This window comes from Pleurodeles waltl, chromosome 10 (assembly GCF_031143425.1).
Source record: "Pleurodeles waltl isolate 20211129_DDA chromosome 10, aPleWal1.hap1.20221129, whole genome shotgun sequence".
Lineage (NCBI taxonomy): Eukaryota > Metazoa > Chordata > Amphibia > Caudata > Salamandridae > Pleurodeles > Pleurodeles waltl.
The window spans coordinates 1002175440-1002201538 of NC_090449.1; the positions used below are offsets into that span (position 1 = coordinate 1002175440).

Below are 26099 nucleotides of genomic sequence, written 5' to 3' on the forward strand. Positions count from 1 at the left end.
TCCATTTGCCAACTAAAAGGGCCAACCCTGTGAAGTGATTAAGTACTGAGTATTACTTGCGATGTATTAACAAAAAAGTGGCCACAAACTTTAAACAAAAGGATGAGAACATATTTAGAAGGAAAAATGATATGAAATTAATGTAAAACACATAGGGGCTGATTATGAGTTCGGCGGACGGTTTACACTGTCCCGCCGAACTTCCGGTGGGGAGGTTACCACCATACTGGCTACCTCCCCACGGGCCCTATTAAGAGTTTCCTGCTAGGTCAGTGGACGGAAACCTGAGTTTCCACCCGCTGGCCTAGCTGGAAACAGCCTACAGCATTGTCTCTGGCTCATAGTTGAGCCAGCAGCAATGCTGTAGAGCGCAGGGTGCACCAACACCCTCACAATTCTCACTGTCTGCTTTTGCAGACAGTGAACACTGCGAGGGTGCTGGCCAGTGGGGCCCCTGCACTGCCCATGTCAAGAGCATGGGCAGTGCAAGGGCCCGCCTGGGCCCCTCTGCACCCGTTCCCCGCCACCATTTTCAGGGAGGTGGTACAGCTATGAAACTGCTGGCGGAGATGGGGGGGGGGGCGTAATCCCCAGGGCAGCACTGCCTCCAGTGCTGGCCTGGCAGATTAGGACCACCACCACCTCCAGACCGCCGGGATCCCTGATCCTGGCAACCACTGGGATCTCCGATCTTGGTGGAGCTGGCAGCTGCCTGGAGGCCTGACCGCCAGGGTTGTAATGTGGCAGTTGGGCCATCCGCGAGTCTGGCGATCTAGTGACCGCCAGACTCGTAATGAGGCCCATAATGTCAAAGCAGTTGAGGTAAAGCATACGAGTAAGAGGAGCTTGGTAAGCCCATGACTTGAAGTGATCATAATGTCAGCAAAAGGTTGAGCCTCTTTTGCTGAACCATTTTATTTTATTTACATATTTACAGAGTTTTATAAAGCACTAAAAACTGTAACTTAGAAGTCACTTCGGAGCACTGGTAACATTGTGGCATATAAAAGCATAGTTAAAAAAGTAACTATTAGCATACACCAATATGCGAGGTCTCAAACAAGTATTCCTCAGTCACTACGTTTGATGCTTTATTGAATCCCAGTAGAAAGAACTCAGCTTTCAGGAGTTTTCTAAAGTGAAGATGGTTTGGCTCACCTTGTCCAGAGTTTGGTGCATTGAATTCCTGGCAAATTACTCCATGTTTAGAGGCTGGAACATTCAGCAACTGGAAAAGGTTGCATAAATGTCTGGATGGTATGCAGTATGAGGCCCATTTTTGTACTTATTCTAGAACTTTGCCCCACCAGGCCTTGTGAATTGTGTAAAAAACTTTGAACTCGATTTTTGATTTCACTGATAATCAATGGAGAGCTTTCCACACTGGCTTCAAATGGTCTTGCTGAGGTTGAGACTGAGGCTAGTCCCCTGATTCTGCACTATCTGCAGTGTGTCAGTAGATTTCTTGAGCAGACCAGTGTCTATCATAGTGCAACAGTCTAGGCAAGCCACTACGAAAGCTAGGGTCCGCTCCCCTCGGTTAGGTTTGGACGAGCTTCGTTTGCAAGTCAACAAATGTGACAAATCATTGGCAGTGCTCCAAGACTAAATAGTCATTTGAATGCATAACAATTTCAGTTTTGGATCAGTTTAGGTAGAGTTGGCTTTCTTTCCTCCTCTGGTGTTTGTGCACAAGATATTTAGTAATGTTTTGGTGATTATTTGAGGTAATTCTCAAGAAGAGGGTAAGTGCCACCTGCATACTTTTGGAAATTGAATTGGGGGTTTTCCATTATTTGCATAAGTGGGGACATGTTCACATTTATACATGATGTAAAAGAGACAAACCTTTTGGCATGCAGCAAGTTATCTAAACAACTGCAGCCTCCATCCATATTTCCAGATTCTGATTGGAGAGACATGATTTTGTTGTTTTCAAGAGACAGCCAGACACACCTGTCTACTCTTCAAATCTTTTAAAGAGAGCTGTGTGGGGCACCGCATCATACTCCTCTAAAAGGTCTAGCAGACAAGGGAAGGCTGTCTCCCATCAGCGACAATGGTGAGGAGTTCTCTAAAGTTCATAAGGGTGTATTTTGTTCCCCTCACTGGTCTGAATTTGGAACGTTAGTTGTGAAGGATGCTGCCTTATTTAAAGTGTAACTGAAGTTGTTTTTTAATCCCCCCTCAAGTACGATCTGAAATCATACATGAGCTTGATAGGATACGCGGGTCTGATGTTGGTTTATTCGGACATATGATAACAAATGCACGTTTTAATCTGCCTGGAGTCATGAGGTTTAGAAGCGATCAATTAACTCCATATGTGATGTGAGTATTAAGGTATTGTTTCAAGCTGAATACTCCATTAGATACTGCAGGAAAAGTTAGAGGTTAAGATTTTTAGAATCATGTTTAAGACGCTTCCGTCAGTAATGGGTATTGAGGGATGTGAGTTTGTTGAACTAATGGTAATTAGCAGTAAAGGACGAAACTGTGGATCTGTCACGATAATTAATCTGAGAATTTTCTTTTTTTATATTACGTTTTATTTATGTTTTCTCATCATCATATCAGAAAACAAATCTAGATCACAGATATGGGTGCAATCTCCCCCAAAAAAAATTGAATTTAAAAAAGATATAAATAAATAGAACATAACTCCAATAAATATCAAACATATAATAAGAGTAAACTGAAAGACTACAAGGTCTTAGCCTGTGAAAAATAAAAGTCACAGGGCCTGATTCTAAGCTTGGCGGGCGGCGGGAACCGCCAGAAGACCGTCCCGCGGTCAAAAGACCGCAGCGGTCATTCTGGGTTTCCCACTGGGCTGGCGGGCGACCGCCAAAAGTCCGCCCGCCAGCCCAGTGGGAAACACCCTTCCCACGAGGAAGCCGGCTCCGAATGGAGCCGGCGGAGTGGGAAGGTGCGACGGGTGCAGTTGCACCCGTTGCGAATTTCAGTGTCTGCAAAGCAGACACTGAAATTCTTTGTGGGGCCTTCTTACGGGGGCCCCTGCAGTGCCCATGCCATTGGCATGGGCACTGCAGGGGCCCCCAGGGGCCCCACGACACCCCATACCACCATCCTGTTCCTGGCGGGCGACCCGCCAGGAACAGGATGGCGGTATGGGGTGTCAGAATCCCCATGGCGGCGCAGCAAGCTGCGCCGCCATGGCGGATTCCCATGGGCAGCGGAAAGTCGGCGGTACACCGCCGGCTTTCCGCTTCTGGCCGCAGCTGTACCGCCGCGGTCAGAATGCCCGGCGGAGCACCGCCAGCCTGTTGGCGGTGCTACCGCCAACCCCCGCCCTGGCGGTATTTACCGCCAGGGTCAGAATGACCCCCACAGTGACTAAACAAAATAATACAGAACACATGAAAGCTCATATAAATCTAAGGAAAAACATTCGAAATGTTCACTGAAGTAATTTTGAAGAAAAAAATGTCCAAAATAGCAGTACCATATTCAATATCTCTGCAGTGACTGCAGAAAAAGTCAGATAAAACAAAGTTGGGTAATCCTTTACTTTTAGAGATTTTTTATCAATAAAAGAGATATACATGCTTTCTTCAAACTTTACGACAAGAGCAGTATCGACTGGTACTAGCCAAATCCTTAGCTTAACCAATTTTACTGCAGATGGAGAAGAACTAAGGGGGAAGTGCTACAGCACAAAGAACGCAATATCAGTAAAAGGCATCAAAGGGGGGTTTGACCCGATTTAGCAGACAACTTCTATATAATACATCAAGGTGTGGTTTAAAGTTGCAGGGAAGACAAGACCAGCTGCACAACAGAAGAGACAATTGGCTTGCAAGTATTCTTATTCAGAAAAAAACGACTTACTTCTTTGCATGATGCCAGCCTCCTGGCCAGTTAATAGCTACCTGACATTTCCCATCCATAAGGCACTGGGCTCCAGTGATTGTGGCCCCTCCCACTGCTGCTGCGTAATCAAATATACCTTCTGTAGCTGGGCAGTCATAACCTAAGGAGGGAGTGAAAGAAACAGTAATTCTGAAGGTACCCATTCAATCCCCCACCGTATGTTAAAACTCTTTTATGATCTTAAAAAGATGTACACAAAAACAAGTTACCGATCACCTACTAATAGTGGTTACAATGGTCGCTGCTCTGAAGAATCCTCACTCTTGACACACTTGAAATATGCCTTCCAGGGGCACAGCCCTGAAGCCACGCTAAGCCACAGTGGGACAGAAGGCACGCTAGGCTGCCATGAGTCAGATACACTTTAGACTCATTTCTAACTACAGTGAACCAACCTACAAATAGATGTGCCCACCAAGTCCATAAGAACACTTCTGCTGCCTGGTTTTCTCCAACTGGGCCAGAAGCCAAACTGGCACTCACAACACATTGCAGAGTCCACGTTGGACTACTTACCTCAGGTCTGCTGATACCTCGTCTCTGGTGAGGTGTCCAGGCCACTGGGGGAGGGCAACTCAGGGATTTCCTAAGGATTCATAAGGATTGTCAGCTTCATTATCTCCACCAAGGGACTCCAAACATCCCAAAATGTATCAGTTAGCCCCATATTTGCACTGAGCCATCTACAAAGCAAGTCATAATTCTCAGGGAACCCGTGAAAGTCACATTCACAATAAAAACTCTGTGCTTCATGTATACAAAACCTTGAAGGATCCACAAAGGCATACCTTCCATTTTTCCCAACCATCACAGCCGATAAGCTTCAACCAAACCAGCTTAATAATGGTTATTTAAGCGATGTAGAAGAAAACAAGACAGATGCTTCTGGGTCACTGACCCACACCTCTGGAGGAACTTCCCTCCCTACATCTGAAACACCCCAAATTTGATGTGCATTAATGCAAAACTAAATTCGCAACTTTTCAGAGACAACACAGAATATTTCTCAGGAAGTTGAGGCCATAAAAAAGCTGATGAGACTAGGTAGTGGAAGTAAATTCTGAAGTGATGTAATGTGGTTCAACCAAAGGCAGTGAGAACGCTACATGGGTGAGAACTGTGACTCTCGGGAATTCTTCCAAAAGCAACTCTATTAAACCTGCTTCCAGGGGTACTGTCTACCACCCCATGGTTCCTCCAGGAGACAGTAGCACATGCATGCATGCTTCAAATACATCGCCTTTCCTCCAGCAAATCAACGTATGCACCCAAATTTCCCGTAGTAGGCCTTCCCCGATTCCCAGGCTTCCTAACGTCAACAAACATGGCAATATGGACATCACACTCCCTGCACACAACCTTTATTCCGATGGCCAGTTGCTTTTTATTCACCAACTTTCTAGAGAACATACTCTTCCTACTGGTCAGTTTCTGACGTAGAGACAGCTCTGCATTACATATTGCATCTTATGGGGCACTCCAGATTCTGAACCACCTCTCCACCCAGTCCTACAAAGTTTCCTTGCGATGGCCGACACCTTATTACCTGGCCTTACATAGCCATTGCAACCTCTTGGACGTTCCTCTCACCACACTGTGAAACAAATGGGAGGAGGACATGGAAGCAAGCGTTTTTACATTCCCAACAGGTTTCACGAAATTCACATTTCTAAAACATTCAGTTTAGCATATTACGTAGGGTATACCTCACTCCGCGCGAATGAACCGATATTACCCTCTGCTTAGACTGAGCACACCCGCAACTTAGGAATCAACCTCGACTCCTCCCTATCCATGACCCGCCAGGTAAACTCTGTCGCCTCCTCCTGCTGGCACACACTCCGCAAACTTCGGAAGATCTTCAGATGGATCCCAGGAGACTGTTGCAGGACAGTCACCCACGCCTTAGTTACGAGCAAGCTGGCAAGGGGCCCTCTGCAAGTGGGAGGAGGCCTAAGAGGAAGCACTCTGCTATGAGAAAGCTTGCGGCCTCCAAAAGCACCCCAGCTCTTGGCAATTTTTAAACAATTTCGAACGGAAGGTGCACAGAGATAGTCTGCTGGCATAAACTGTTCATGCAAGTTTTGTTACTTGCTGAAACCTCACAACTCATGCCCACCTCAACATCCCTTCCATATTAACCCCTCAACCCCTATGTCCTTCTCCCCTGTCCCCACCCGGATCCTACCACGTGCCCCTCCCCCATTTAATGTCCAATTCTACAACACACCTCTGTCTCCTCAGGCATGCCCCTCTATACATTGAGCTTCTCTCATGATAAGACGTATACAAAGTCACACCTTACCGCACTCACCGCCCTCCCCCCCCACCAGTTATGATGCTTTTTCCTTCAGTTAGATATTTGCAAATGTTACGCAGGCAATCCCTATCAACTTACTGAACACACTGCAATGCCACATTATGCTGCAATACTGAAACACAAACCGATCTCTTGCTGTTGTGCAATGTCTATTACTAGCTTGAACTCTACTGTGTGCAATGCCTTAAAGTCTGTAACTGCAATGCATTTAACATGCTATATGCTTTCTATCCCTTTTTTGGAAAAACCCATAAAAAAGATGTTTTAAAAAATGTGGGTCAACCGAAAGTGTATGTTGTCCTACAAGCTGAACAAGAAAGCTCAAAGTGCAATAAGTAATCATTATGCACGCTTATAGAAAATTGTGTCTATCTCAAGAGTGCCTCAAAGCAATAAAGTTATGAACTTTGTGCTGCACAAGCGTATGATAAGCAAAAGTAAGCTGTGTGGTATGTAAACTTGTTTTTATTTCAGGTAAATAAAATATTTTGGGAATTGTTTAATATGGAATTACATGTGGTAAAAAAGAAAAAAGAAAAAAAATCATCAAAAGGAATTTACTCTCTCCTAATCCAGAAAAACGGATGCAGGAAACAAGAAGGGACAGCTAAACACAGTAAATCATTTATCAGTAGAGTATGATAATAATTCAAAGAAGGAGTAACTGGAAAAGACAGGGGCAACAATCAGGTTCTACTTGGTATCAGGGCAGAAACAAAAGAAGCAGAGTGAGTGACGGACAAGAACGAGCTACCAGATTGGCTTGAGTAAAGAACAAAGTACAAGCTGAGATCATTACAGAGAATACCTTACAACAGGGGTGTGGAATTTAATAAAATATCTACTTGTCCATGGGACTGGTTGCTTCTTAAATCTACTTGTCCTGCAAAAAAAGCGTCTTGTCCCTTTGGTGCCATTTAGTGCGGCGACAAATTATGGCAGCAATGTCATTTTGTAATACTCTGATAATAGCCTCTTTGATTATGCGAGGGCTACTACTATAGTAGGGCTTGAATACTAGCAATTTCAATCCTTACTATAGAAATTACCTTAGTTTGCCACCTTTCCGCAGATCTACATACTGGGGCTGGAGGAAGCAGTAAGCAATAGTTCCAGGGCTGGAATGCCTTTGAGTCTGCAAACCTACTAACTTGCATGTTTTAAGGATTTTCACCACCTTTTCTACACTATTTTCCCATTACAAGAAAGGATGGAAATTTACTCCTGACAAGGGCAGAAGTAGAAGTTCTTGCAAGATTGGGAAAAAAGTGGTTGGAGGGAAAGTGAATTTGTAAAACGCTCAATGGATTTTCACATGAGCAAATCTACACATGCATATTTGCTTGCACTGAAATACAGTTCACAAATATTTTTTAGGAGTGAGATTTCCTAGGCTACTTCTGTAAGCTCTTGTGAACTCATGGAAGCCACTAATTCAAAGACATATACCATGGGTGCACTTTTGTGACTTTCTTTACAAATTGGGTCCCTATTAGGTCAGGCGTTAACAAAGTCATTTTGTTTTTATTAAACTTCTATTTCTCTCTATCTATCAGCTGGCTTTACTGTTAGTGATTACATTCTGCTCTTCAACAAGGGGTATACTGGCACACAAAGTAGTTTTGTTCAGTGCCAGAAACTACTGTGTAATGAAACTGGAGGGGACTCCCCTGCCAAGAACATGGAGGGCCACCCCCTTCCGACTCTCTTAGGGCAGGTGCTGTGCTGAGGGAGGCCCCTGAAGAGGGCTGCGGACCTTTGTTACCCCACTGGTGGCAATGTGTGCTTTTTGAGACAAAAAACCTTTTTTTATTTTTGCCAGTGTTTGTTACACTGGAGAGGGCCTGGCAGCTCCCACAACAATAAAGTGTTACAAAAGCCATGTCAAAATAAGACACCCATTGAGGAAACCAAAAAACTCATTAAAAATGTCAGATTGGTTGGCTTTGCCAGTGCTTGTTTATTTTCACGCCTCACATAATCTTGCTGATAATGGTTACACTGATTTTCCATTAGGAATATTTTTGGGAAATACTAGCATGCACCAACACATTTTACTAAATGCCGTTTCAAAGAAACAGCACCTAAAATGTCATAGTAGCAAACCTTTTTTTTCTACTCGCATTGTTTTCTGAACATTTTATTTTGAAAGCAAAAAATCATCACTCTTGCTAACAAACATCTGCAAACATTTGCATCTAATCCGAGAGTATTCTGGGAGCATTATACTTAGCCTCATATTGTTAAACTTTTCAAACGTGTGTACATCTTTTTCTTTTTAAACTGGAACCACTGTCAGTAGTGCAGTGACCTTAAAATGTTTATTTACAGCGCTTGCCCTAATAATGAAGGCTTTTCATTAATGAACCATAAATATAAGTTTGCATCCATGAACATTCAACTTCTAATCTCATGCACATCTCCATCCTCCCTTAATTTACATATTTTCATTACCCCAACACTTTCACTTATGGTCATCAACATACATTCTGTGCATTATCAATCTGCTGGTATTGCCAATCTCCTCACTATTTACATCCTCGAGTAGCTCTTCATCAAGCGACCTAGCTCACCTTGACATCCTCTCCTAGCTTCGATTAGCTCATCCCTGATGGCTAATCCATCTATTAAGCATGTTGCCCGAACCCATTTAGTAGATTCCTTGCCATCATCTTAAGAAAACCCTCCTCTCTCTCACACCCCATGTATCCCCCTAAACATTTTAAGTGCCTCTCAACTTGTAGATCACTCTGTGCCTCACAACATATCACAATGAACCTTGTTAACAGCCTTCAGGCTAAAATAATCCATAATGCCTTCTCAGATCGAATTGCTTTCTCCTCCATCTCCAATTCGGATATATATATATATATATGACAGACTAAAGCCAAGTAATATAAGAGAGAGGAGAAAGAGAGAGAATAAGAGTGCTGCTTTGTCTGAAGATGTGGACTGAGATGAGAGCAGTAGGGTTAAAGGAGACTGTAAGATGCAAGAAAGAATTTCTCAGAGATTTGCCAGGTAGATTGAAATGTCCGATATATATATATAGTACATTGAAATCTACCTGGCAAATCTCTGAGAAATTCTTTCTTGCATCTTACAGTCTCCTTTAACCCTACTGCTCTCATCTCAGTCCACATCTTCAGACAAAGCAGCACTCTTATTCTCTCTCTTTCTCCTCTCTCTTATATTACTTGGCTTTAGTCTGTCATACTTGGTGGGATTGATCACTTTGGCTCTATTTTACTCCTCACCCTACCTACTTTAACCCACAGGAAGCAAATCTAACTCACCCCAGTCGCCTTCAGAGTTTTTAAAATCTTCCTTCTAAAGAACTATTTGTTCTCTTATCTTCTCTTCAACAGAGCACATAAATGATGTCTACTCTCTTCTGAACTTGCAAAAAAATCTGGCATGCCTTTTGCAAACGCTTATGTCCCTTTCCGTACTGTCAACAAAATCTACAGCTGTCAGGTACACTTACACTCTCAGTTCTGCCAAACAAGCTCTAAGGAAACTTGAGAAGAACTCACGTTACTCCAGATAACCCACTTAATTCTGTTCCTTGAATCTGCTAGAGTAGTGATCAAACTTGCAATTTGTCACGGTAAAGCTGCCCACTACTCTAAAATCATTATGGATGCTAAGAACAACCTCAATGCTTTATTCAAAGCAGTCAAGCATTGTTGCAATCGGCTACTCCCTCTAACTTCTCTTTCAATTTAGAAAATAATGAAAATCAACCATGTTTTCTCCAATAAGATTGAAAGCATACATACAAAACTCATCTCTTGAATGAGCCACCTCTAAACTTAATCCTATTGCCTCAGTATAGGTTCTCTTAAAGCTTCTTCCATCTCCTCTATCACTGATCCGATGAACAACCCCGAAAACTCACCTGTTATCTAAATAAAAGCCGCCCCTCATATATCACCATGCCTCAACCCAATTCTGCCCCCCCCCCAATCTGAACAATATCTATACCTCCTTCATTATGGAACCGGCTTCTTCAAAAAGTAGCTCGTTGGCTACCTGTAAATAGCTCACCTCAGTGCAGCTCAGCCTGCTAAAACTAAAGCATTTGCTTTGCTGAATGGCTATATCTATATTTTAAGAAAGTGCTTCCTTGGACATGTTCACCACCCCCACCAACTTTTTGCCTGGTTTCTGGTGCAGCGACTTAAAGTGCCCTGGGGCCCTGCTAAACAGGTGCCTAGTTCCAGATCTCTTTCCCTAAAACTGCACAGTCATTTTCCCACTTGACAAACCTTTAGTTGCCACTGTAAGTCCTTAGTAAATGGTACCCCTGGTACCTAGGGCATGGGGTACTAAAGGAAGACCTCTGAGGGCTGCAGCACATATTGTGCCACCCTCAGGGACCCTCTCACCTAAGTGCTGCCTTTGCAGGCTTCGTGTCTAGGTGCAGACCTAAAATGAAACACGACATGGCACACAGCCTGTGTGCCCTGTCCCCTTACACTGCATGCATTATATGTAAGTCACCCCTTCCAGCACGAAAGGCAGGGTGCATTATATTACATGTGAGGGCATACCTGCATGAGCAGATATGCCCCTGCTATGTCTTTGCCGATTCCCAGACATAGCAAGTGAACAGTGAAGCCATGTTAAGTACATGTGCTGGACAATGGTCATTACGAGTTCCCTAGCTACATGATAACTTCACGGACCATAGGGATGTCTGGTATCAAACATCTTGTATTAATAAACCCTCACTGAATACAATGATGGATTTATTTATACATGAATTCAGAGGGCACCTTAGAGGTGCCCCCAAAACCTACCAACTCTTAGCGTGGGTACTGGCTGGTCCACACCCATACAGCCACCTTAGACAAAGTTCTGGACCCCTGAGGTGAGAGTCAATGTTCTTGAGGGCGCAGAATAAAGGCCTGCTCTGGGCAGAGATGTGACCTCCTCTCCCAGGCAGGATGAACATTCCAGGGAGGGCAGCTTCAAAGGCCTTGCTGCCTTTGAAGTGCGACCCAGGCCTCTCCAAATGGTGGAGGAGGTCGACCCCAGTTCCTGACCCCACTTTTGGCGGCAGGATTGGTGTGAAAAGTAAGTATAATAGTAGGAGTGACCACTTCATGCCAATCCCAACCCTAGAGTGGACGAGCTGAAGTGGAAACTAGTATTTAAATTCCTCCATCGTGTATGGAAGGAATAAGCACAATAGGGTTAGGGCTATGCCACTTCTCAAAGGAAGTGGTCACAGAAAGGGTGTAATTACTCTAAAGGTGAGTAGCCCATTGGCTACCACCTGGAACTCCCTGTAATGCCCCTATATTTAGTAGTTAGGTGGCACCCCTGAACCTTAGAACACAGATTGCTGATGACCTAAGAAGAGCCGGACACTACAGAGTTGCATCAGCAAAGAAGACTGTAGACACCAATTGACTTGGCCCGAGCCCTGGGGAATCACTTCAGGGAGGTAGGTGGAATACCTAACCACATCCACTCCTATTCCATACACAAAACCACGAAAAAATGGGGCGGGGAAAGCCTCACCTTATCTATCTATCTACCATACTGGTACCCTACTGACCAGAAGACTACTTATTTGGATCTCCCTGCCCTAGGAGGAGCTAGTTCTCCCCAGGGACTATGGCTGAGATCATCTGGTTAGTACTACTTTAACCCGGCAGGTTGGACTAGCCGATGATGAAGCATGCCACTATAAAGTGGGTGAGGCTTTTCTATCCATGAAGGGGTGACCCCCTAAGGAAGGGCATATACACAGGGTATAGAGCAGGGATGTAAGAGTGGATAAAAATACTCCCAGTCCCATTTTTTTGTTGTTTTGTGTATGGATTAAGAGTGGATGTGGTCTGGTATTCCTCCTACCTCCCTGTAGTGATTCCCCAGGGCTTGGGCGAAGATTGGATACAAATAATCCCTGTACCGTTTTTTGTGGTTTTGTTGGCCCCAGCCCTACAGGCCTGTCTGCAGCCCTTGACGATCCTGCGTCAAAGGACGACCCGTCCTCCAGCCTCGTGACTTCCAAAGCCTTGGGAGCACTGCCTGCCTTCGAAAAAGACCAAGGACTCCCATGGAAAGTGGACCTGTCCAGAAGAAACCATCTTCAAAGTAGAGGAAGCCTCCCTAAGGAACCACGAAACCCAACACCAGAAGTGACCACTGCACGCGACGCCCCTGGCCCGAGTCCGTCGGCCCACCCATCCAGTGAAGGTTCCCGGAGATTCTAACCCAGAGTCCACTGTGGGCTGACCCCTGCAAGACTCCCCAGTGACGCTGCAGCCTAAATCTGAGGACTCCCCCTGACCACGACCTGCCTGGTAAGCTGATTCCTGCACCTAAAGACACCCTGCACCCGGAGCCCCTGGACCATGGGGAGCTGAACGGTCCATGTCCCTACAATGCCTGGCATCTCAACTTACCTGGGCAGCTGTGGGTTGACCTCTCCCGGCCCCCTGGCCTGAGCCTGCAGCCTACTACTGAAAGTGATCTCTGCCATTGAATAACATTGGGCACCTGATGCTGTGTTGGCACTCTGCTGCCCCTTTTCTGCTGAGGATGTACGTTTGGTGCTGCCTTGGAGTATCACATCCACTACCCCTTGTACTTACCTCAATGCCAGGAAATAGACCCCTGACCCCATTTTACTCACCTGTGAGCAGCGCTCCAGCAGATACCCCCTGTCTCCTTTGGATAGCATTGGGTGCCCGATGCTGTGTTGCCACTCTGCACCCAGCCGCCTGTGCCACTGAAGGTCTAAGTTTGGTTCTGCCTTGTGGCCCCACCGGTGCTCGCCTCAGCCCCCAGAGACCAACCTCTGTCACTGCTGGTACTTACGTGTGAGCAGCGCGTCAACATCTTTTAACTAACATTGGGCACCTACTCAGACTTTGACCTCTGCACTCAGCCGCCCCTGCCCTGCTGTAGATGCATTCTGGGTACCCACCTGAACCGTGCCTGGTGCTAGCTTAAAGCCCTGGAGACTGGGACCGTCAGTTGTGTACTTATCTTCAAAACTGTGTCATTGTCTCCCCCCATAGGGTAACATTGAGGAACTCTGAAAATTGCAGTGTTGACTTTTGAAACAGCAAAGTATTTTTTTTTTTAACTGCTTACTTATAACGAAGTTCTTTGGTTAAAAGCATATATAAAAGCAACTGGTATTTTTCTAAATTGGTCTTGGATTTATTCTTTGAGTTTGTGTTTCACTTACTATGAGTACAACAAATGCTTAACACAACTCTTTGATAAGCCTAGCTGTTCGCCCACACTACCACAATTATAGCACTAGGCCTATCTATTTCTGCCTCTGCAGATCTTTGGGGATCCACTGGACTCTCTGCACAGTGTACCTTATTTTAGTGCACTGCATAAAAAGCCAGCTTCCTACATACACCAAAACTGAAAAATGTGTATTAGAGATGAAAATGTATGTATTTTCTGAACTCATAAATAAGATGGGGTTTGGAAAAAAATAAGCTGATGTTTGGAGAAAAATTGGTACATTCCCAAAATATATTTAAAGCTGATTTTTTAAGTGATAAATCATGTAGTTTTGTGAGAAATGTAATGAGAATATTACATTTTTTGTGTATGTGGCATTACAGCTCTGCCTATTTTGTGTCATCTATGTAAAGACCCAGCAAAGTGACAAAGCCTTTTTTACATTCCTGCTGTCAAACCTACCTGATGCACTTAGGTGGCACTGTTAGTAATAATGCTTAGGGTGGCTACTAATGTAATCTTGTCTGAGGTGGTTACTATTACACGTAGCCCTGAATGAGCCCTGAAGAGCAAGTAGCTCTTAATACAGTGAAGGTCGGTGACCCCTGAGCTTCGCGTCCTATGAAAACTGCCAAATTCTTCCTTTACTAAAACACACATTGATCCGGATGATTTGGCTAATTAACATCCTATAAATCACCTGTCATTGGTCAGCAAGGTACCTGAAAAAGCACAACTAAATAACTACAACCCGAAACAGACCAAAACAATTGTTTCTAAGTGTACCAATTTGGCTTTTGCTCCTATTGTAGCAGTGAAACTACCACAATCCAACCCCTGGATGATATCCTCCAAATCAAAGACACAGCTGATCTCTGCAGAACCTCTTGCCCTCTTAGACGTCTCAGCTGCATTCAATACCATCTACCATAAGACCCTACTTAACATTTTCTCCAATGCCATGAGTAACTAAGTGTCAAGCTTAGGCCAAGGATGCAGCTCTGCAAGAATCCCTGCCCTCCCCAAGTCTCTCCAATGGTATTGAGAACTTCAATACCTCATAGACAAAGAAGGGGAAAATGATGCAGGGAAAGTGAAGGAGGAATAGAGGAGCAGCATTGTGAGAAATACATGACATGGACTGTTATCTAATAAAGGCCTAGTGTGCAGACTGGACCACAAGCAGCGGGTACAAGGAGTTCTAGATTTGTACAGGTATAGGTCATTGCACAAGAAGTATAATTTCAGAATTGGTGTAGAGACAGGTTCCCCACTATCGGAGTGAGTAGCTTATTCTAACCTAGGGCAGTGTTTGTATTAATGATCTAGTGGTCAGCCTGGGCACCAGCACTAAGGACGAAGGATGCTAAAGGAGTAAACAACTCCAGAACAGCAGCAAAAGTAGTAGGGGGACAAACAACATTTAAGCAAGACAAGGTAAAAAGGTCTGAAGGGCAAGGGGCAAAGACTTACCTACAGAGAAACCCAGAAGGAGAAAAACAACAAAGGTGGTAGGACACAAGGACAAGAATGCCAACTACTTCTGTTAACCCAGACGTGAACCCCTGAACCAGGAAGTTCCCTCCCCCAGTATAGTGCTTCTCAGATACCAATGCAAGGTTTCCTACAGTCTCCAGTCCCTTCCCTGACTGAATCATGTGACTCTATGACTGAAGTGAGGGGTTCTGTGGGGCTGTTGTGATTGCATACCACAGTCCAGCGAACATCTTACAATGTGTGAATATGTTAGTGATCCCGTCCCCGCTCTCTCCTGACCTCAATTCTAGATACTCATGCCAGTCCTCTATTGGTTTGCTGCCTTCCTCTCCAACAGCTTGAGATCTCTGAACCACCTCAGCTCCCAGTCGCATATGGTGTCTTTCAAGGCTCTGTCCTAGCCTCTATGATCTTCAAACGTTACATGGGGCCCCTCAGTAAACTCTGGATATTGCCATCCACCAATACCCTGACACAAATCTTTACTTCAAAATGTGATCTGCAGGGGACACCCAATACTTGAGTTTTGTCAGCAAATTAATAAATCATGGATGTTTATCTGTGTATCACAAATTAAACCTAACAGAAAGTATAATCAACAGAAAAATGCATCAATACATTGAACCTGACTAACATCACATTTTGATGTCTTCTCCCATTTCATCTCCTCAAATAAAAAAAATCTGCGCTTTCACACTGACCCTCATCCCTCCTCAAGTAGCATCTCAATAAAACAGCCAGGCCTCAAATTATCCTCCTCTGCACATTTAAAACATTTATTCCCCCACTGTCTTTACAACTACAGTAAAAACCATTGCCCTCGCTTATAATTATGGTGGAAATGTCTTTCTAACCGAATCCCCAATACCAGTCTCTTCCCTCTCCATGATGTTCCAAGCAGTGGCTCTTCTCATTATCAATGAGCACAAATCTGGTAACAGTACCCCCACTTCAAGATTAACTGACTACATCTCCTAGCCTACATTCATCTTTAAACTCTCTACATCATACACTAAGCCCTGCATACTCACACTCACAAACCACCCTACCTGGCTGAAAGCTCTCTCCAGCTAACTGGGTGCACACAACAAAAAAAAATTAATGATGCTTCTAATTCCCAAATCAGCTAAGCAGTAAACAAAAAAGCAAATATTCCCCTCTTTTGCCCCACACACTCTTGGGAAAAACATCCCCCCTCTAAGGATGGGGCACTACTTAAACACTTTCAAAGACTTGCTTTCACAGCTTGATCCACGCATCATCATCCCACACTGACTAGTCCCAGGCTGTTATTCCCTTCTATGCTTTCACAATCTTTATTTTTCCTCATTCCTCTTATAATCCTCTGCATTAGTTGAAATTTGTAGCAATTGCATAATTCAAATGTATATTTACATATTTAGAAAAAAGGGTCTTATCTTCCTGTATTATGTGTAATTTGGTACTGTAATCCTTATCTATTGATGTTTATCAAAAGTTATCCATCATTTTCCCTTCTGCATTAGAACTGCTGGAAATTAGGTCACTAGTTGAGGTGGGGGGATGAAACTCTGCTCGAGGAGCAACACAGTTCTTGTCAGGGTGAAACACAAGCAAACCCAAAATGAACCTATGCTTAACCTTATGGTATCTAAGCACTAAGCAGTCAGACTTCACGTAGAGACAATGTGTAAAGTATTTACGCAGCATTTCAAACAGTAATACAGAGAAAACACAACACAAGAAAATACCACACCAATTTAGAAAACTAGTGCAAAATTTAACAAATTATTTTAGACTAAAACGGCAAGAATTGAATCAGTCTTCCTTCTCAAGAATGGCAGCAGAGTAGCCGGGCAGCTGAGTGGCAGCCCTTCTTGCAGCAGAGCAGCATAGCTTCTGTAGTATCCACAGGTTCCAAGCTGTACTGAATGGTTGGGTCTGAGGGGCAAATATTTACACCGGGTGCCAGCTCTGAAGTAGGAGAATGTTCTGGAGGTTTCCACCACTAGAGCTGTCTGGGATTTCCTTCTTCCCTTCCCTGGCCCCAGTTTTTCTGTGGGCACAAAAGACTAGTTTCAAACCCTTTGTTAGTGTGCCTAGGCAGAGGCTCTGTGATGGGCCAGTGCAGTTGGTGACAGCCCCACCGCCCCATCAAATTACAATTTAATTTACAGGCAGCGGATACATGTAGTACCACTTTACTAGGGACATTACAAGTAAATTAAATTTTACTATTGGGTGTAAGCCAATTCTACCATATTTAAAGGGGAAAGCACAAAAACACAAGCATTTTAGCACTGATAAGCAGTGGTAAAGTGTGCAGAGTTCTATAAGCCACCAAAAATGGGTTCACAAGAAAGGAGGGTGAAGGCAAACTGTTTGGGGATGACCCTCTCTGCTTCCTCTCCTTACTCTGACCCTTTTCATTTGTATTGCAAACAACCAAGGGATGCCTTCCTGGATCATATTATCTTGTATCATCTTCACAGGCTATGTAAAAGGCTCTGCTGCCCTTCTGGGTTTAGTCTACACACCCAAAATAAAATAATATAGTACCCCTAAAACTAACTATACACTTGGACCTATTACTTACCATACCCATACCAAGCATATTCTAATTCACTATCAGATTATTTATGTTAAATACAACTAAAACAAATCATTGGCCACAATGTTAAACAAAAGGCTGTAGTAGCTTACCAGAATTTGTCTTTAGTACCTTTTTATTTTAGGGTATTTTCTGTAATGGTTTCTCAGTTCTGGAGGCCATGTTATAACATGGTACTATGAACAGGTACATAAAGACTCACCATGGGAGACATAGATGGGGTGGCCATGTAAGAAATTAATGTAAAGTAATACAAATAAACTTGAAGAAGCATGATGTGGAAGGATGATAATGAAAAGATGTCTAAGAAGGTGAACTGTGAGTAACATGAGAAACTTTATATGAGAAAACAAAAACTGCATTAAATGTAGAATAAATAGGAAAAGGAGGAGTGATGGCTGGATGGCCAATAAACAATAAATAACAATAATTAAGCACAATAAGAAACCACAGGTCCCATGGGATGGTATTTGATGAGATCACAAAAGATAAAATTCACAAAAATAAGAAAAGCAAATTCAAAAGAAGTTACACAGTGAAAAGGAGTGCTTGCAATAGATATGTAGAAGTATAGACTAGGAAAATCTGCACATGTATGTGTGCCAAGGAGTGCTAAAGATCTATTTTCAAGGTTGAGAATGAAGAAGGTAATCTCTTAAGCGTGCAAAGGGATAATCCAGTTCGTGTTCTACAGGGAAACTGCAAAATAAGAAGACTGAACTTCGATACGAGGGAACTAAAAGAAATAAGAATTGCATGGTGTTTTTTAGTAATAAACACACATTTGGATTAGACAAAGGGCAAAGGAACCGGCTGGCTCATGTAGGTTCAGAAAGGTACTGTACTTTAAAAACAAGAAACAAAACCTAAGCACATCTTCATCAAGCTAACACAAAAGCATCCTGGCACATCCAGATTAAATTAATCATTAATAGCCAAATGAAAACCCTTAAAAAAGCACACTATTGAATTATCTGAGAAAATGTGAATCACTAGTGTAGTTATATTGTTGTCTACAACCCACTTCCCCTCGCACAAATGCAAGAGGCACCCTAAAATAAACAGTCACCCCTTGGAAAGAACTGGTCAGTATGTGCAGAAGGGAACGAGAAAAGACTGAAGTCCAAGTGTCCCGGTAAAATAGAAAAGATGGGGATTAACAGAGAGGAGCAGACCCCACCCAGTAACAGTTGGCAAACATGCAAAGATTGGAGCATAGATGCATTAAGGCTAGACCAGAGGTAGAGAAAGAAGATTAGACACTGGTGCATTAAGGTCTAAAAGGCTTGATGATGCAGTACTCAATCTGTACACCATATGGCTATATACTTTTTTAATACAGTCCAGGTCCTAGCATTAGTGTCTGAAAGTGTGGGTCTGCCATAAGGTGTGCCATACCCACCTCTCATGCCCATCATAAGGAATAAAGAAGAAAATGAAAATGTAAGAGGACATTGTTTGCCATATGTAGGATGAGGTCCCTGTTAGGGATGTCTCCTCTCTCTTCTTATTTGGGATATTGTTTTCCATTAGCCAGACCACTAATCTAAGATGATCAAATAAAATCAAGGCCATACTTATGAGGTACTTTGAAAACATTGCTATATGCAGATGATGTGGCCATTTCCTTGTCACAAATAATTCAAATCTTGATAACTGGTAAATCTGCAAAATTATTAAGTTATACAATCAACAAATCAAAAACAGAAAGAATTTTAGAGACTGCTTCTAACAATGACATAGGGCCTGCTTCCGAGTCGCGGGAACCGCCATATGGCCGCTCCGCGGTCGAAAGACCGCAGAGGCCATTCAGGCTTTCCCGCTGGGCTGGCGGGCGACCGCCAGAAGGCCGCCCGCCAGCCCAGCGGGAAACCCCTCCCCACGAGGAAGCCGGCTCCGAATGGAGCCGGCGGAGTGGGTATGTGCGACGGGTGCAGTTTGCACCCGTCGCGTATTTCAGTGTCTGCATTGCAGACACTGAAATACACAGTGGGGCCCTCTTACGGGGGCCCCTGCAGTGCCCATGCCATTGGCATGGGCACTGCAGGGGTCCCCAGGGGCCCGCGGCACCCCCTACCGCCATCCTGTTCCTGGCGGGCGAACCACCAGGAACAGGATGGCGGTAGGGGGTGTCAGAATCCCCCATGGCGGCGCAGCAAGCTGCGCCGTCATGGGGGATTCCAAGGGCAGCGGAAAACCGGCGGGAGACCGCCGGTTTTCCTTGTCTGACCGCGGCCAAACCGCCACGGTCAGAATGCCCGGCGGGGCACCGGCAGCCTGTTGGCGGTGCTCCCGCATCCCCGGCCCCGGCGGTCCTTGACCGCCGGGGTCGGAATGACCCCCATAGTTCCTGCCTGTCAACATAAGGTGATCTGTGGCCCAATCAGAAATCTCAGAATTCAGATCCCACCACAAATTGCCTATTTGTATAAACTAAACTATTGAAGATTATTAGTAAAACTTTAGAAGTTTTTAATTCCTGCTTCATATTCTTCCCTCTGTGGTTGGTCATATAAATTTAGTCAAGATGATATGCTAGTGTATATGTCTATTGCAGAAGTCCACCTATTTTCTTGAGAAAACATTTTCACTAGGCTCAATGGCATGCCTCATCCTATACTTTAGCACACATACACCAGAGTTCCGAATGAAGCTTTGTACCCTCCTGATTAAAGGAGAGAAGATGCTATTAGAAACTCAGTTTTACTATCTGACCACTGCAGTATTTGCGAGTGATAACTCCTAAGGCTAACTACCCATTTATTTAAACTATCTTGGTGAAGGTGTCCAGTGATATGGAGTAGTGGGCTTTACTGTCAAATTGCATGGTTCAAAAAAGTAAAATATGAAACACTGAGAGCTATATATCTGGGATATGTATTATAGAAGCTAAAATTCAAGAAGATAGACAAAATGGACTGTGTACCTAACCCAGCCCTCCAAGCACATCTCCCTTCAGTGAAAAAGAATTGCAGAGTACTGGGATCTGGTAATCTGAGTATTTTTTTGTATTTCACAGAAATCCAAGAGAAATGTAATATTGGGCCAACATTGGGCTTCCTCGGGTATTTGAATTAAGGAGCTTTTCTAGAGGATGTGAAAAATAAACAAACCGGGGTATTTGACAAGGATTTTAGGTCCCTGCTATCCAGGTCTACGTTGTAGTCTGTATTTTTCTCGGTATAAATTGTATCATATGACATTGACACACAATACCAAAAGATATAGCGATCTTGGAAACTGGATTGTGATCATCAGTGAACCTTATAGATTTCTTATCCAAAGTATATGATTATTTTTAGAGTTTTTCTGAATTGGTGCTGGGAGAAGATCCATGTGTCACCTCAACTGGTAAGACCAGGCATGTTATCACAGCCTTCGGGAAAAAGAATCTTATATTTTTCGGTTCATTAGCAGCCTGCTCCATAATCACTCAAAAATGGAAGGATCCTAAACCACCTAAATTATAGGAATGGGCATGGAAAATGAATAGTATGACAGTGCTAAAAACGTTACCTTTGTTTAGATTGGTGGAACAAATTTGACAACTTTGGCGGAGCTTTAGGCAAAGTATTAATAATCTGAGCATATTCATATATTACATTTATTTTTAAACGAAAACTACATATTTAATGCTGATTTGCCTATTCAAAATTGCTCTAACCTCTTTTAGGTCATGGGGACCATAATGGTGTACTGTTGTCTTTTCTGTTGGCATCATTGGCCTTAAATATACATAATAAATAAAAGGAAGGATTGCATCACAATAATGGAGAAGATGTGATCTGAAATTGTCTGTTTTAACAAATTGTGCTCTGAAAGTGATGAATGTCTGAAACCATTTCGGACAGTTCATTTTTGGCCTTGAGTCAGCAACACTGCCTTTGAGCCTACCACTAACTCCACAAGCTCTCCATAGCATTTATGCAAGCTTTTTCCTCCAAGCAGTCCAGATTAGTAATTATTATTTCTGTCAAAGAGTGTGCCAAACCACAGGTGCCATGCTAGCACCCTTAGGGGCAATAACCATACCATTGAATATATTCATCACGACTGACAGAGATCAAGAAATAAGTAGGAAGGACCCAGTGAACATAAGAATGAGAAACTAGGACCATGCGAGGGTTACAGTTGGACACTGCCCACAGGTGTGGCTACTGCAAAAATCTAAATGACTGCACTTATCTGGGTACTCCCTGGGAAAACCAACAGTTTTAAGCTTAATCCAAAATTAACACCTTTAACCGAAGGAAGCAAATGACTAGCTCAACCAACCTGCTGTTATTATGCAGTATTTAAGCCCTGTATAGAGCTCCTCACAAGACCAGAGGCTGGCTGCTAAAGCCAGCCATATAACTCTAGCTGAGTCACATCCGACCTCTCGGCTCTATCACTTCCGACACTGGCATCAAAGGTCTCTCCCTCGACATCGAGTGCTGCACTGTCGGCAGAGGGGCCTGACTTGAATTTCCAGTCGAACAAAATGGCATAAACGGCGTCGGTTTATATGGAGCCGGAACGCCGAGATTGAAAGCCAGGGGACCAGTGGGGCCAGCCAGCGCACCACCTCCCGGAGCCATATTTTGAAAAATCAGGAACATGGCATTAAGGAATGCCGCAGGATCCGTACCCGGAGCCGGGAACGAGGGATAAGCCTGTGAAGCTGGTGCCGGGCTTGACTCTTCAGGTTCAGGATGCACCGGCGAAGCCAGATGACTTCGAGGCTCCACAACTTCAAAGACTGACGGCGCCGGGGCCGTCTACGGCGTCGCAGGTTGAGGGGACACCGTCGGACTCACTTCCCAAGACTTGCGTCGCCGGGACGATGGAGACCTCGACGCCGACCGACTTCTGGACCGACGTCGGAAGTCACGATGACGTCGCTTTTTATGGGATGACTTTCCAGAAGAGGACCAACGGTGCCGCTTCCTCTCCTTCTTGGACCTTGCCAAGAAAAGCTTCGCCTTTCGTTCCTTCAATGCCTTCGGATTCATCTTTTGGCAGGATCCGCATTCTTGGACGTCGTGATCGGAACTGAGGCACCAAAGACAATCGTTGTGCGGATCAGTCACAGACATGCGACCTCCACATTCCCTGCAGGGCTTGAAACCAGACTTTTTCGGAGCCGACATCCTGGAAATACACAAAGTATCCCTTCCGAAGAGCTAACAATACAGGTAACAGAAAAGTAACCGTTATCGAAGGCACGGAAAAAAGGGAACTGACGTCAGCACGGCGGCGAGGACCTCTTATTGCCACGATGACGTCACGTGGAGCCGCGTGGAGTCGGGCAATTGGGACGTCCTCGCCGACGTGCAGAGCTAGAGAGAAGTTTCCATTGAATGCTGCGCATGGGGAGAATTCATTAGGTGAGGAATCCACAGGTAGTTGTATCCATCAGAAAGGTGAGATACCAGGACCTGAAGAGTCCTGTAGCTAGAGGAAAGAATGTCCCACTTTTATTTAGTGGTGTCTGCATGGGTGCACTGCATAGACTAAATAAACTGGTGAGTGTACTCAATGGTGCTGGCAACTGCTACTGAGTTACTGTGAAATAAATTAATTCTCTAACTTCACAAGAAAACCACAATGATAAACTCAACACTCACTAAATACCAGTGTTGTATCAAGGCACAATGGGCAGCTTATCTATATCTCTAAAGCTACTCAACTACCCAATTAAAGAAGCAGCATAAGCAGAAGTTAGATAGAGTTTAGGATGTGGGGCATGGAGTGCCAGGTAGACTAATGAAGCTTGCATAGCGCTCAGATCACCTTCCTACAGCCCCAGACAGAGCCTGGAATTTCACAACTGAACAGAAGAAGAGCACCACAATACAAAATATAAACAGAACAAAAAACGTAACATTACAAAAAAAGCAGGAAAGCCCCAGGTACAGTGGACAGAGGAACCCCAAACTGTAACCAAGAGCAAAGGGAGGCACAACAATCTGGCAGACCCGAGCAGAGCAGTAATTTAGTGGTTAATATGAGCCCAAAAGCCCTCAGAGGAATGGAGCTTGAAGTTTTGAATAAAAGACAAGGATTTGGCCCAACCCCAAAAATCGACAGATTCAATTTGAGATGCGAACTGGTGCATTCCTTTAGGAAAACTAAGCTTAAGGCCTTTTTTCTGTATACTGTAAAGTTACCAACTGTTTTCAAGAATACGGGCCTTAGGAACAGGTCCACCTTTCAACCATCGACACAGGCCGTCACTGCAGCTGTACAAAACGTTTGAATTAGCAGTTATCAAGGAAATCAAAGGTATTGAAACCAACAACAGAAACCTTTACCACAATCTGTCCAGTCAAGAGAGAGAAGGTCTCAAGAATCTTAAAAATAATCACAATGAGGTGATAAAAACAGCAGACAGAGGAGGAGCAATAGTGATTATGCTATACGAAATGTATAACAATGAGTGTAAACGGCTCCTTTCTGATAGGAGTAGCTACAGAATCCTTAAGGGGGACCCCAGTCCATGTCGAAGGGCCACCAAAAGAAATGTGGTGGAGGAAGCTCAGGCCATGGGATAGATTACTGAACATTAGGCTGATTTTCTTGTAGATAAAGAACTCCGGGTTGCCAAATTCTATATCCTTCCCAAAGTTCACAAGAACAGGTTCCCTCGTCCTGAGAGACCAATAGTTTTGGGTATTAACTCTATACTCAAACTATTATCTACATTTTGTGACTGGTGCCTTAGACCCTTGGTTAAAGAAATGCCATCATTTCTTAAGGACACCAAAGATGTCCTTTGTCTTTTAAAGAACCTCCGTATTGACTCTGACACTGATATCCTAATGATGATGGATATTGAGGCATTGTATACCAGTATCCCTCAGGAGCAGACATTACAGGTCAGCAAAACTATTTTGTGGAACACTGAGATTGACACCATCACTCCTATTCATTTTGTTTTGGAATGTGTCAGAATAGGCCTCACAGAAAATTTGTTTGAGTATGACATGACATTATGCCATCAGGTACAAGGGCCTTTGATAGGCAGTACGTTAGCCCCAAGCTTGAGTGCAACATCTACACCTTTGATACCCGTACAGGTCCAATATCATTGTACGGTGCAGACACATTGATTATTTGCTTATATTATGGTGCAGTGATATGAAGTCAGCCCAGAACTTTGCCAAATGGGTTAATACTAGAAAACCTTTCCTCAAATTTACACATGAACTCAGACAAGAAAATATCCCTGTTTTAGACCGAAACATACAGGATAAAGACAACAAGTTTGTAATGAAAGTTTAAGAAAAATCTACTGACAAGAACAGCCTACTTCAATTCAATAGCCATCATCCTAGAGCACTTAGAGACTCTACCTTTTTGACAATGTTTACGCACTAGACATAACTGCTCAGACACTGATATATTGAAGGAGCAGGATGATAAACTTACTGACAAGCTTATAGCCCTCAAGTACCCCAAAGTGATTATAAAACAAGCTAAGAAACAAGCACAAAATAAAAAGAAGGAGGCGCTTTTGGAAACATATCCTAAAGAACAATCAGAGAGGATAACATGTGTGACCACATTCACTTCAATTTCCAGTGCAGTGAAAAAAATCATTCCAAATTACAAAAAAATGGAAGATTCTCAGTTAAGCATGTAATGACTGGCCCCACCCACTATTTCCATTTAAGGGAAGCACTAGCTTTAGGGACAAAGTAGTGCACGCCCGCATTATGCCCCGTCAATTAGCACCAAAAGGGATGGATACCTTATGGGGCCTACCATGCGTGTGTGGCCATTTCCTGTGTGGAACAAACACCGCCTGCCCCTTCACTAAAACATACAAACAGCTAGATATTGGGACAGACCGCCCATGGGTTTTATTAAACATCACACGAATTGTAACACTGAAAATTTTATTGACATAATTACATGCCCTTACTCAGTAATATATTTTAGAATTACTTCACGCAAACTCTGTTTAAGGATCAGTAAATATCAAAGTATTATTCAATCTAAAAAGAGCTCAACAAGCATGACAAAACATTTCGTGGAGCACAGCCACACTCACAGAGATATCATGTGGGTAATATTAGAAAAGATAACACCAAGACCATTTGGTAATATGATACAGATACTACTTGAGAGGGAGCAACTCTGTCTATACCACCTTAAAACACACATACTTAGTTTGAAGAACGGCGTACCATGTTTACAGCTTACAAAACAGAAATGGTTATCACAGTATATGACAGGTTCTATCTAACATGGTAGCCATTTCTACCCCCTTGAACCATCAAAAGGATGACATGTTTTTTCAAATCATTACAGAGGGGTTTGTAGACAAGAAAGTGACTGTGGCCATTTGTCCATTCAATGATGGACTTCCAATTATTGTGACCATCACAGATTTTACACTCTGAACATTTTGGGACTTAAATACCCCTTGTTACATTAAATATATTTGGGCCTTACACAACAGAGTTGTAGGCTTTGACATATCTCAATCAGACGGGTCCTCAAAACCATTCAATAAAATCCTTGTGGTGACAGCTCCTTATGCTCATTGTTGGGAGAACAAGATTTCCTAGGCATGGTAATTGGGGT

General features: G+C 43.6%; 1 protein-coding gene across 2 annotated transcripts in view; it reads right to left on the bottom strand.

Annotated features, from left to right (window-relative positions):
• Nucleotides 1-26099, bottom strand: part of HDAC8 (histone deacetylase 8) — a 571221-nt gene that overhangs the window by 500492 nt on the left and 44630 nt on the right. For both annotated transcript variants that reach the window (XR_011199196.1, XM_069211852.1), the window contains exon 4: nucleotides 3853-3994. Coding sequence is in view for 1 of the 2 variants with exons in the window: in XM_069211852.1 (XP_069067953.1) it covers nucleotides 3853-3994 (142 nt within the window). In the remaining variant the exon portion in view is untranslated. The remainder of the gene's footprint in view (nucleotides 1-3852; nucleotides 3995-26099) is intronic.